Source organism: Pleurodeles waltl, chromosome 9, assembly GCF_031143425.1.
Source record: "Pleurodeles waltl isolate 20211129_DDA chromosome 9, aPleWal1.hap1.20221129, whole genome shotgun sequence".
NCBI lineage: Eukaryota > Metazoa > Chordata > Amphibia > Caudata > Salamandridae > Pleurodeles > Pleurodeles waltl.
In genome coordinates, this window is record NC_090448.1 from 269626168 (window position 1) to 269639931 (window position 13764).

The following is a 13764-nucleotide window of genomic DNA, read 5'->3' on the forward strand; positions in this document are numbered from 1 at the left end:
TCACCTGTCAGATACTCTTGTCGCCTTCGCCCAGACAAGATTTTCATGTTTGTATTTAGTCTCTTTTTTAGAGATCAAAATCTTCCAGTGGGACTGCTGGCTGCAGACTTTATCCAAAGATGAGGTCCATAATGCCAGATATCTTCGCGTCGAGTGCTAGCTGAACTGCATCTGGTGATGCAGAGAATCTCTGAGTAAGAAAACTCTGTTTTCTTAACCAATTGAGGTTGCCCCTTGGAAGGGTAGCCTTGGGAGGTTTGCCAGAGTCCTTCGGTTGTCTTGGAGCTCAAAATGTTTCTATGTCCCAACTTTTTAGAGGTGACAGGGCAGGTTCAGGCAGATACAACCAAGAGTTTCAGGGCTTGAGGAGCAGCAGTTGAGGGTCAAGACTCATACCAGGAGAGGCCACCACCTGGGCCCAGGTCAAGTCTTGTTGGTACTGGGCAGCCAGGCACTTTAAGGAATAGTTCTCTTGCAGGTTTTTGTAGCCCTGTAACTTATACAGGCGGTCAGCCAACTGACTCTGGAGTCCACTTCTTTGTCCTGGGTAGAAGTGGGAGCAGGTCCAGAACTTCAGGTCTCATCACAGGCCTCAAACAGCAAGTACAGTGTTTTTTCTGTTCTTCTTTAGGTCCACAGTGTTCTGAAGAAGGTGCCTTAGGGTGCTACATGTATCCTTGGCATTAACTAGTGGGTGGGGATGACTTCTGGCTCTGATGTAGTTAATAGGACAAAAACTCCCAGGAATAAACCTACCCACTTTCACAGCAGTTTCTATTTGCCCTATTGCAAATAGCCCCACAGTGCCCCTTATTCACTAATTTCAAGAAGGAGAAACCCTTCTTCCTTTACGCAGTGACTGTGTGTCACGCCTGAGTGTGTCCAAGGAAATGAACAGCCCCTTCCTCTTTAGTTACTCTAAATGATTATTCTGACAGCTTACTCCATTAGATGTCATGCCTGTCTGTCTGATAGGACAAAAGAGGATACCTACTCGGGTTTTAGCTAATGAATGCTTGTGACAGGGGAGTTCCTTTTGTAGTAAATTAAGTTCCAGGCTCCTCTACAACTGGTCTCCCTGCCAGAGGAACAAATAGCACCTCTACACCCCTAGGCCTTTGCCTTGCTCTGAGAGCAGTTTTCAGACATCATTAAGACTAATTAATCATTGGGCTGCAGCTGGAGAGTTAATGCAAATTAGCTTCCAGCAGATTCATGCAGGGTAAAGATAACTTTATAAAAGTTACTTTGCTTAAATATTATTAACAAACCCGACTTCATCAATTAATAAATATTAAAACAGTTTAATCATTTTTCTAGTTGGTCCCCAACCAAAGATTGCAGAATCAATATTTAATAATGCTTCCTACTATTTCTCTATGGGCCAGACTTTCTACAGTAAAAATACCTTTTGGGTGCTAGTTACTATAAGGACTTTCCATGTCTCACTTTTAAATACAATGCGCCTTCCCTTGTGGGCTAAAAGACCAACACAGGGGTGACCTATAAATATTTTAAAAGGCTTATTTTGATAGGTCAGAGTGTAGTCTTTTTATAACTTTTTGCTGCTAGGCTACAGTGGTAGGCCTGGATTCATGTACGCCTGGTCACACTAGTACATGACACAGTACTGCAGTATTCCATAGGTGACATTTAACTGTCCATGTGATGGGTGTATGTTGGGTACCATATATTGTGGTCAAAATGAAAGTTAAATATACCAATCAGGGATCAGCCAATTTCTACATATTTTAGTGGTCAGATCACATAGACTGGGCTTTGGACAGCAATGTCTCAGTGGGCAGAGCCTACAAAAACAATAATACAGTTTAGCAAAACAAATAGGGGTTACCCCACACAGAAGGGCTTTTCTCACACAATGCATCTAAATAACAACAAGATCAGTCTGCATTCAAGAGTTCATTAAAATCATTAAAATCCTTCCAAACATAGTGCATATCCAAAATCAGCACAATTAGGTTCTCCCTTAGGAACACTTCAATACACAAAAAGTAATGTTAAGTAATGGCCGATAATTAACTGGATGATTATAGAGTCTCAAGTGCTATTAATCAAGGATTTTGCATGGAAGCAATGCTGCCCTCATTTAGAGCAGACTGTGTAAAAAATGTCAGTCAAATCATTGAAAATCCTAAGAAACACACCCATTTCCAAAAATCATCACAATAACATTCTCCATGAAGAACTCTCCAGCACACAAACAGTAATGTCAAGCTATGGCAGAGCATTGATTAGCTTAAATAAAATGTGAACTGCAGGTAATCATGGATTGATTTAGAGCTCAGGCTTGATATTTGGAAAGATAGACTGACTTGCATTACAGCCAACTGGTAATGGAAGAGCATTGCATGCACTGAAGTGATTCCTAGTGCGGACTGTTGTGTGGGACATCACATTGGTCCAAGAAGGGTGGTGATAGATTAAGCCGTTTACAAAGGACAGCACGCTGAGGTTTCTATCTTATACGAACATGTGTGGATTGATTTGTCAGGGATAACCCACAGCCTTGTTTATTTTTGGGACCAGTGAAGCACCTCATTTAAAATGCTAATTTCATCCAGTAAAACTGACAGTGTAGAGACTGCTTAATGTCTTTATTGAGCCCCAGCCACCAAGGACCTCTTTGGAGATCATAAAGGTGAACTCCCATGCTAAAAGAACTGAGGATAATCTAGAGACTGGATGATGGCAAATGCTGAAGAATGGCTGAATAGCCAGCTATTTACTCTGGGGTTGAGATAATACACCCTTGCAATATGTTGAGTTTCTTGTTTTATAGCTATTTCTGTTGTCCTTCTTTCCAACAATTCCCAAAGTATTTACTGTTGGAATTAGATCCTGAGTACAAATCCATTTGGGATTCTTACTCCGTTCAGCGCTTTGATAGTGTGAAGTGCCATAAGTTAAAGATGGGCTTGAACCTGAATTAGGATGCAATGCATGGCGGTTAGGTAGGACACTAATATGAGTGGAAAGAGGGGATGCCTGGTCTATAGATAATTACACTGTGTTTCATGGGGTATTTAGACAGAATATCAGAAACAGCAATACTGTTGGACAGGATATCATGTCAAGAATATTGAGGACAAAAACAACATGAAGGTAAGTTTCTATAGATAAGCAAAGTTTTATGACATATAACTCCAAATATATGTAACATGACAATTCTCTTTCTCTCTCTCTCTCTCTCTCTCTCTGCATATATATATAGTATAAATAGTAAATCTATGCTTATCTTTTTGCACTTAAACTTTCTTAATATTTTGTTCCTTGATATTCTTGACACAATTATAGTTCAGTTTCCAATATTATGTCAGTCATCTGTTAGATGGAAAGAAGGGCGATGAAGGAGTAGATTTATCAACACTTTGCACTGGTGCAAGCTAAAAAAAGTGATGTAAACTATTGCAGAGTATTGATGTATTATTTACACTCCAGTGCTAAACATGTTTTGTGCTGGAAAGTTGCCTAAAAATAAAGCAAAGTAGTGCTTTGCTCCACTTTGCTTTACGTTGCATCAAGGGGGCATCCTATAGGTGGTACATGGATATTCCCATGTTACCACCTGCTAACATTTCCAGGCAAGACTTTACATCAAAAACAATGCCTCCTCGAGGCAGGTGTTAACTTGAAGAAATGTTTTCATTCCTCCAAACTTTTCAAACTTCGTTTGTTTGCTGCTCTGTACGGTATACATACAATGTTTGGCAAGCTTTAAAGTATAGTTTAGCATAGTTTATTTGTACTGAAATGATACCCTTCCAGTGCAAAATGCATGCAATATACCAAGTATGCACCTTAACACTATATTACATTGGTGTGTGCACAGCACTAGACAGCATGTTTAAGTGGCAGCGCAGGGAATGACATCAATAGATCCACATTTTTATAGTTACGGCTCTGCTCTGGTTTCTCCCTTGCACAACACAGTACAACAACAGTGGTTTCAAAAGAGGTGAGATCTGATCATTAGATCTGTATACTCAGCTCTTTTGTAATACGGAAAGGGGTGAGGCCTGATCTTTAGTGAGAAGATATCTGATCTTCAGAGCAGTAAACTGTGTTCTTTGCTGTATGGAAGATGGGAAGCCTGATCTTTAGTGAGAGGACGTCTGATCTTTAGAGCAGTAAACTAAGGCTTACATTTATGGACATTGTGGCACACAGCAGTGCAGCAAGTCTCCTTGCTGAGCTGCCCTGGGTCATAGGGAAAGGCCAGCAATGCACGGTATTTAAAAGAATGCGCATATTCCTGTGCTTTCCCTTGTGCTAGCACCTTTTAGTTTGCCTGCGTTGCATGCAGGATAGCTTTTGTACAGGAAGGGCACCTTCTTGCACAAAAACAATCCTAAGAGGCTTTTTCCTCTTTCTATGTGTGCTGCAGAATGCTGCTCACATAGAAAGAGGAAGAAACTAAGAGAAATAAACATATTTCTCCTTGTTGCGCTTCTTCTGGGGTGGAGTATCATTGTGGCACATTCCCAGGTTTACAAGTTCTTGTAAATCTGGGAATGCATCAAAATACATGGATATTGCATGGGGACATCAACGCGAAACCCATGGAAGTGCCAAACTGCAGCAGAGTACCGTAACCCAGCAATTTGACCTACGTTGCATTACTTGAGATTTACAAAGCCACGCAGTGCCATGCAAAGGGTCCTTGTGTAGCTTCTCACTTAAGGTTGTAGCTTCTCACTTAAGGTTTGCGTCACTCTTGCACCACGTTGTGTGGTGCAAGAGCGACACAAATCAGGCCATAAATATGGCCCTATGCTCTTTAGAGGAGGTGAGGTCTCATTTCTCAGAGCCGAAGACCTCGTGTCAATTTCAATGGGAAGGGCTGAGGTCCGTTCCTTAGAGCCACAGGTTCTTCCCCTTAAAGTATGGGAAGAGTTGAGGTCTGACCTTTAGAGTGAAGGGGTATGATCTTCAGAGCAGTAAACTATGTTTCTTGTTGTTTGGTAAAAGGTGAGGTTTGATTTGTTAGAGAACTATAGCTTGTATCATATAGTATGGGAAGACCTGAGGTCTGATCATTAGAGGTACATGCTATACCCCCTAGGTCAGTGGTTCCCAACTTGTGGTCCTAGGACCCCTTGCTGTTCCACGAAGCTTATTCAGGGGGTCCGTGACTGCTTAGAAAATTATATGATATTTACAGAGTCATAAAGGGTACTTAAACTAGAATAGCAAAATGTCAATCTGAACATTTTAAAATATTCTACAAATGTGAAGGAATGTAAAATTGGAGGCTACAAGTTAAGTGGTGTCCTCTTTTTGATTTGTGGAAGCAGTGCAGGTGCATCAAACAGAATATGGTATGGACGACGAGTTACCTCAATTAAATTAAAAAAAGATCCAACTTTCTCATTTAAATTTTGATTATTTTATATTTGTTTGTGAACTAAATAAATGATTACATATTTTGTGTATTTGTTAGAAAAATGCTTCTGTATTTTTGTGTACTGTTTTGCAAATCATCAAAAATGTTTAAGCTGGGGTCTCCTTCTTCAAGTAATGAATGACTCAGTGGAGGTCCCCGGATTCCAAAAGTGATTTTTTGGGGGTCACTGGGTACCAGTAATGATTAATTGGGGGTCCACAGGAGTCAAAAGGTTGAGAACCACTGCCCTAGATATGGTAAGAGGTGAGGTCTGATCTTTGCTGAGATGAAGTATGATTTTCAGAGCACAAAAGTAGCCTCTTTGTTGTTTGGTAAAAGGTGACGTCTGATTTCTTTACAGAAGTATATCTTGTATCATATAGTATGGGAAGAGCTGAGGACTAGTCCAGTGGTTCCCAACCTCTGGTCCGGGACCCCCTGGGGGTCCACGAAGCCTTCTAAGGGGGTCTGTGAGTGCTTAGAAAATTAATTAATATAAACAGATTAATGAAGTGTAGAGAAATAAAGTGGTTAAATGTGCAAATGAAATATTTCAAATGTACTGTTGATGACAAGGAATTTGAAATTGGAGGCTAAAATTTAAATTTATATCCTCAAATTGATTCATGGGAGCAGTGAGGGTGCATCAAACAGATTATAGTTTGGACAATGTGTGTCTTTAATTGGATTTAGAAAAGCTCTAACCTTCCTATTAAAATGAAAATGTTTATTTTATTTGTTTGCAAATTAAATTAAATGTGTTATCATTTGTGTAAGTGTTTAATGGAATGCTTATTTCTGTATATTTTTGTGTATTGGTTTGTGGTTCAAATCATCAACAATGTTTAGGGCTAGGTCCTTGACTTCCAGTAAAGATATAGTGGGGGTACCCGGATTCTCAAAATGATTCAGTGGTGTCCCCGGGTTCCAGTAATGATAAAGTTGGGTTCCACAGATGTCAGAAGATTGGGAATCACTGTTCTAGTTGTTAAAGCCGCCTGTGCTGCCCCTCATAATTTGGGCAGAAATAACTCCGGGTATCCAGGGCTATCCTCTGTGCCTGGTATAGGAAGAAGGTGGACTGCAATGTTTGAAAGCCTAAAGAAAGTGATGTATCTGGTAGCTTTGCACAGGATATGGCTGCACCTTACCTTCGTGTGTAGTAAGAGGAGTTGTTCCATACTGGGCAAAATACAATGGACACAGCATGTGCAAAAGAATACCTTGAAAACAGAAGGGATTGCATCCTAAGTCCCCTCTGAATTCAAAAGAAGTTGCTTGGGAAGACTTTATGTAACCGGAAACAAAAATAGTCAGGCTGGAGTACCTCATTCAGCAATGAGCTTTTAAAAAAAATATGTTTACAGTGCAGTTGTTCTCTAAGTTAAAACAATCCAGTCTCACCTCAATAGATGCAGGAAGACCTTGAGGAATGGTCCTAAATTTGTTTCTTCCCAGGCGGAGGTAAGATAAACTCTTTAAAGGTTGGAAAGCCAAAGGATCAACGTTGCCTTCACTTAGATGGTTGCCTTCCAGTTCCAGGGTCACCAGGTTAGGCATCTCTGTAGAAAGAATGAATCCGGATCTTAAATATCTTAGTTATTGATGAATGAGAGTATTTCCCCACCATGACGAAAGAAATGCGTTTTTTCTACCTTACTCAAATATTTTACATCATATCTCATTAGGCCTTTTGTCTTAACGATACAAATTGTGCCACCACCTCACCCATATCTCTAATTGAAGTAGAATGATTTTAATAGATAGTAATGGCATATTTCTTCAAATCCCAATAGCGTGCCACTGCCATCTACCGCAGGAGACTCAATCAGTATTTTATTTCCTGTTAATTCATCAAAGGTATGAAAACCTTGACGGGTGGGATTTTCACATTGAAATTTGGTTGTGTTTAACTTTTTCTGGTGCAATTTTCGGAAGACATCCTTGCTTCATCCTCCTGGTGCCGAACATCGGGGTTTTAGATACCTAGGTATTTATATTAGGAGGTAAGGGAGATTCTACTTGCAGCCAAGCCCTAATTCTAAGAGGTTAGCAGGAGGCAATACGGTGCATTATCAATTAAATCCTAAAATCTCGTCTGTATATTATGATCTGGCTAATTACCTGAGTGAAAAAGAAGAGGTATTTGGTGTTTATTTTCCAATGAGACACCTAACTAAACATGGAGAAGGTTTTTCATCTTTATCAAACATGTAAGTAAATACTCTTGCTGCGGAATTGTATATACTTTGGATTGGTTTACAAATGCTGTAAACGCAGGGCTGGGGTGGGTACCCAAAGAAGACCTGGCAAAGTTTGTCAAGCCAGCCCCCATAGAGTACGGAACAAGCACGGCTGACCACTTCAATGGGGCTTGAAAATTTAGAAAAAATGTAAAAAACTGTCCATTCTATAACACATTTTCACTATATATTCAAATGTATTAAATTTTAAAGCATAGTACAGTATGACCTTACAGAGCACAAGGATAAGGCAATCTTTATTGGGGCTTGTCAATGATTCCCTCACCATGACTCTCTAACAGTGCCTCTCATCTCTACATAGCCCCTTCTCTCAAATGTATTTCATTTATTTTATACTGCCTTTCTTACCAGCGTGGGGTGTTGGAGAACTTTACATCACACACACATACAGCGACAATGTAACATAGGTGTGTGTAAATCAGTCCCTGGCAATCAATTTGATCAGCTTAAAAAACTTTCAAATGCCATTGTATTGTGTCTCTCTACAGCTGGATTCTAATGCCCTATCAGACAGCAGGACTCCTGGGACATCATACACGGTGAAGATCATGTGCTAAAGAATGGAAACTTGGGCTGGAGGGACACCACAAGAGCTGGAAATGCAATCAGATCAGGAGGAATTTGTTGGACCCAGATGACTGTGTTTTCCAGGTAGGACTTGAACCATTGAAGCACAATGACATCACAGACCATACAGCATACGAGAATGCCAAGCACAGTTCAATGTTCAATGGCATTTAAAGCTGCAGAGTGGCCAAGCAATGGAGGAAGGCAGAGGCCGTGTTGCTGTATATCTGTAGGCTGCCATCAACCATTTAGATAGTCTCTATGCTGCATTGGATCTAAATTCAGACTTGTACCCTTGAAGGAGTGCATTGTTTTTAATTTTATAGAAGGGTTGGTGATGGCCTTCTCAATGACCTTTCATAGGATGACAGATAGGTGACCAAAAGTTAGTCTGCAGGGTCTTTAGACGTTCAGTTGAACATCTTTAAGAAGAAGTGATCTGACAGAGAATTTTTGGTACAGGGCTATTCACGATTGTAAACAGCAAAGTCAGACCTCATAGGATATTTCCTTCATTATATTTAGTGGGTTGACAAGGTCTTTTTACCAGATAGCCTTCAGAGATAACAAGAGTCTTGCCAGTTTTTCAGTTGAGGAAGTTGAGGGTATGCGATGGGATAGGATCATTGTGGTGATCTTGAGTGTGATCCCAGTGACAATAAGGGTATTCCTCTACCCAGGCTGGTGGCAAATTAGATTGGTGGGACAAAGTGAAGATTGGCAGGAGCAACTGTGGCATCAGATATAAGACACCTCTAGAAAGGCCCGGTGCATGCACTTTCATTATACAACTCAGACAAGACTCCTTACAAGGGAATTCTCCTGGATGTGAGGCTCTTGTCTTAGGGCGCATACTAACCACTGTCCCTGTTTGAGCCAAATGCATTGCTACAGCTGTGTATCCTGTAGTCCTATAGAGCAGAGATAGGTATTCAGAAGAAGTTAAAGCTGCAACACAGAAAGGGGGAATTAATGCCCTCATTGAATGTATGGTACCAGACTATAATTGACAGAATGTCATCTGGCTTAAGCATCACATCCTAAATAACATTTACGAAAAAGTTGCTACATTAGAGTTAATAACAGAATATCTACGCTCAGTGAGGTTATATTTTTGTAAATAATAACACAAAAACAATATTTAAAGAAAACTGCCAGAGAGTGGGGATTAATATTGTGCTGTTTTTCTGAAAAAAACTCCAGCTTTGGGAGTTTGTTTGAGTGGACATGCATCAAAACCGATGGCAGCCATCCACCAAATGATTGTACATTGAAAGGAACCACCATGATGGCTGCTGGGCTGGAGCTCATCCCTAAATTTAAAGGATAGTTTGTCAGAATGGCAGAAAAAATGTCCTTCACCACATCGAGCTCAAAGGCATAATTTCTGATTTCAAAAGATAAACAGTGTATTTCATACATGCTCCTATTCAAGTACCTGACACACCAGGAGAAAATTGCACAATTGTGAGAGTTCTGAGCCTAATGATATGTGTGTAAACAAAGAAATATGACTGCTACCCCCAGCCTGAACTTGTAAAGCCTATACAATCGCTGTAACCCAAGGATAACTCTCCTTCTTGAAACCAGAGCATTTATAACGTTTATGGATTATAAAGTAGAGCAACATTTAGGCCTTTTTATCAAAAAATTTATGAAATTTACATAGAATTTTCAGAGACAAACATAATATACCAGTGATGCAGATACAGCAAATCAGGTAAGTCCAAGACATCTTATGAACAGGATCACCCGAGAAATTAGTAAAAACAAGGAAAAATGGCACATAGCACAAAACAAGGCCCCTCCTAACAGAGGCCATACGAACCATAAGATCTGCCGGGGGAACAGATAGGGAGGGTGAGGGGGGATACAAGAATGAGGGAATACAAGAATGAAGGAACATTTAAGCTTTTAAAAATATGTCTCCAGAGTTTTCAACTGAAACGGCAATAATCCAAGGCGTATTGTAAAGTGTTCAAAAACTGTAGAAATTTGTTTTCCATTCACTTACGGGTAGTCAACTATTTTTAAAGAGATTTTCTGCTCCACTGCCACTTTTCCAATCATGCTGAACTGAATGTTTCTGCGTAATGTATCAAAATCACTAGTCATGCCTTCAATACCTTGTAAAATGACGTCGTCAATAGCACGAATGTTGTTATCATTCAGCTTCAGCTCTTCCAGCGTTGATGGAAGATGTGTTGGGATCTGCACCAATGCATTTCCATCCAGGTACAATCTCTTTAAATGCTTTAGTGTCTTAAAGGATATATCAGTTGTACAATTAATACAAAGGCATACAGACACAGCTTGTAATATTTGCACTTGCGAACTCAGACTATACCTATGATGTAATTAGAGTGTTTAGGCTCAGAGCCTCTACATTATAGACACATTACTCAATGTATTATGTTACTGTATTACATTCCACGTTTATCTAAACAAAAACTATGATATTTGGTAACATTCTAACACTTAAGGACTGATTCACAAAGGTAAACTTACACTTTTTTGTAAGTTCACAATTGTTTGCTATTCACAAAAGAATGTAACTAGTAGTATCTTTAGGATTGCAGAGTCTCCACACATAAAAAGCTAAACAGCACAGTAGCCTGCTGAATGTCAGTCTGAATTGGCAAAATAATTCTAGTTCAAGCAATCAATACACAATTATGATGCATACCAAGAATCCCAAATCTATGCCTTTTTACTGCAACAGGTACTTATTTTGACAAACAAATAAAGGCCTGAGTACTTAACTTTTATGTCTATGGCATTTCAATCAAGACCGCTTATTGACCTAGAAATATTTGTGAGACAGCTCTTCTCAAGACGAGATTTGTTCATGCTTATTTTTGCAAGCGGACATTGGTTCCTGCATTAAATTTGCTTTCAATGTTTTCCTAGCATGGCAGCTGGAAACACCTAGTCCTTGACTCCAACATCCCACAAAGTCTCCACCCTCTTCTTGACAAACAGGCTGGGATGGTGGGTTCGGCAATTCATTTTGACCTGAGACCACCAAGGGTGTCCAGCTGCAGAGATGAAGATAGGCAGATCAGTATGCACAACCTGGCAAGCCAATAGGTGTACTTTGAGTGGTTTGCAATCTCGGAGACAGTGAGGAGGTCCCTTCTATTTCCCTCCCAGGGCTGGTGGTACTCTGCTTTTCTGTAATGCCAACTGTGCATGTGAAGTCAAGTGGTGGGATGCCCTGAGATTGCCTTGTTCTGGGTAGGGAGACTCTACCAGCCCAAAGTTGGTGGTGGCGGGAGCTTACCTTGCCCCAGATGCAAGCCACCTTCAACCAAGGACTGAACAAAGGTCTTTTAAACAAGCTTTCATTTTTTTCAGCTTAAAAAAACAAAACATCTTACCACGAAAGCTCCTGGGCCAATGCTGAGTGTGGTGAGGTTGTTTTTTCCCAGATTAATCCTCTCCAAGTTTGGCATTCCATGAAATGCTTCATTTGGAATGGAAGTTATGAAATTGCCTAGGAAAAATGATTGAAAATGTTTTTGTCTATCTAAGATATCAGCTTTTTCAAATCTTGCTAGATAAGAGATTGAGATAAAATGAAGTGTGCAACCTTGGATGTGTTAGCTTCGTAATGTGCGTATGGGCTTAAGGGTCATAATTTAAAATGTATAGATACACAATGTTGCATTGCAGTTTTATACACATAGTGCAACTGCACACGATATCCAGTTTTTTCTGGTTGGTTGTGGTATACATACATTATACCCCTGCTTAATTAATTTATTTTGCTTCAAGCATAGCAGGACCGAAGATGCTCTTAAATGGTTGCATTGTGGGCCTAGTTCATAGCTGCCACTGCATTTTTCTTTTTTTTTCCTCGGACTTTGTTTGAGCAAATCCTTACGGGCTTTCATTTATATATATGGCTGTCTTCAGGTTTAAGATGAATAAAGAACAAATTTTAGCATGACGATAAATAAATGTGCTCAGTGATCTGGTGCTTGCATGGTCTTATCAGCCCAATAGAGAAAGCTGGTACATGAATACATGTCAGGGTGCCCTAATTCTCTTGTCCTTCTCTGCTGAATCAGACTGAGGGTGTGATATCCACTCATTCGGACCTCCAAAGTGCACAAGCTGAGGATTTTCAGTTTGACTAAAATTCCTGGCATATGTGACAAAGCAGAAGTAAGCAGAAATCGATTCTAGACATTCAGATCCCTTGCATCCTGTTTAGTTTTTTTTTTTATTAAAAGAAGAAGAATAGATTGTATACTAGAGCCTTTTTTTAACCTTCAGAGGTCGCTACACAAGGGTATCTTTTTATTTAGTTCAGGTCAATTGCATTGCTCAATTGAAACCACTTTAATTAACGCAGGTCAGTTGTATTTCTTTCCAGTTCCAGTCACATTGTCTCTCCCAGCTCTTGTCCACTTCACCCAGTAAATTGCTAGTTCACAATTTTTCAAGTATCATTTTGAAAGAGGGGGGAATTGACGTATTGTCATCAATGTAATTACAATAGTGTTCAGATTTGTCACAATGATTCTTTATTGATGTGCTTCCTGTGTTCTTTTAAAAAACAGCCAGTGTGTTTCGTTCTCAACAAACATTTTTATGATGATTTCTGTGACTGTATCCAATTTTGTATGTACAAAGGGTCAGTGGATTGCGGATGGTATTATTATTCTAACATATGTTAGCCTATTCCAAAAATGACTGACAAGGCAACACTGTTTTTAAATGTCTGCCTAATATGGCGGTAAGTCTATAATACCAATCATACTTGTTGCATCCAACAGGAGGAACAATCGTTGTATGTCCTATTGTGTCTTTTTAAATGACTATGCCCTACTTAGGCACATTTACATCATTTATATCATAGTTTGACAACTTCGTGGTGACTATCAAGTACACATATCAGTGCAGAAGATGGAGTAAAAATTCTGATGCAATTTGCCATGGTTGACAAACAGCTGTTGGGTTTCCCTGCATGTGCAATATATACACAAACATTATAAGTAGTTAAATATGATAATAATCATTAGATTGTCTGTCCAATATGCTGGCATGACTAATATGACAGAGCTAGGCTGGACCATCTAATTTGGTGATTGAAGGTTGTCTTCGCCCCATTATTATTTTGATTCACTTCTTAAATATGTGTTTTTTTCTGCTTTTCCATATTTATACTAACAAGCCATCCAAAACTATTTCTCGCACAGAGGGAAGTTACACATTCATATATTGATACCCTTGCATATTGTATGACTTATAGCATCATGACATTCACAACACTTCTGACATCTCAGATGACTTTATTTCAATCGGTGCATGGTAGAACGGTGAGTTGTAGTTATTAAAGTGTGGCAAGTGAGGTGATGACTGTGTACTGAGGTGTGGGACATACAGTAAATTGACGGTGGTGTGTAAATTATAAATTTTTGTTATAACATGTGGTGCTTAATTTATAAATTTAAATTGTAACTATAACTTTAGAATTTCTAATGTTTATATTGTTTAAGTTGGGTTTGTGTGTACAGAAGA

At 39.5% G+C, this 13764-nt stretch overlaps 1 protein-coding gene across 3 annotated transcripts in view; it reads right to left on the reverse strand.

Moving 5' to 3' along the window:
* Positions 1-13764, reverse strand: part of ECM2 (extracellular matrix protein 2) — a 222763-nt gene that overhangs the window by 89420 nt on the left and 119579 nt on the right. For all 3 annotated transcript variants that reach the window (XM_069206683.1, XM_069206684.1, XM_069206682.1), the window contains exons 5-7: positions 11616-11731; positions 10362-10497; positions 6809-6966 (exon numbers count right to left, since the gene is read on the reverse strand). In XM_069206683.1, coding sequence (XP_069062784.1) covers positions 6809-6966; positions 10362-10497; positions 11616-11731 — 410 coding nt within the window. The remainder of the gene's footprint in view (positions 1-6808; positions 6967-10361; positions 10498-11615; positions 11732-13764) is intronic.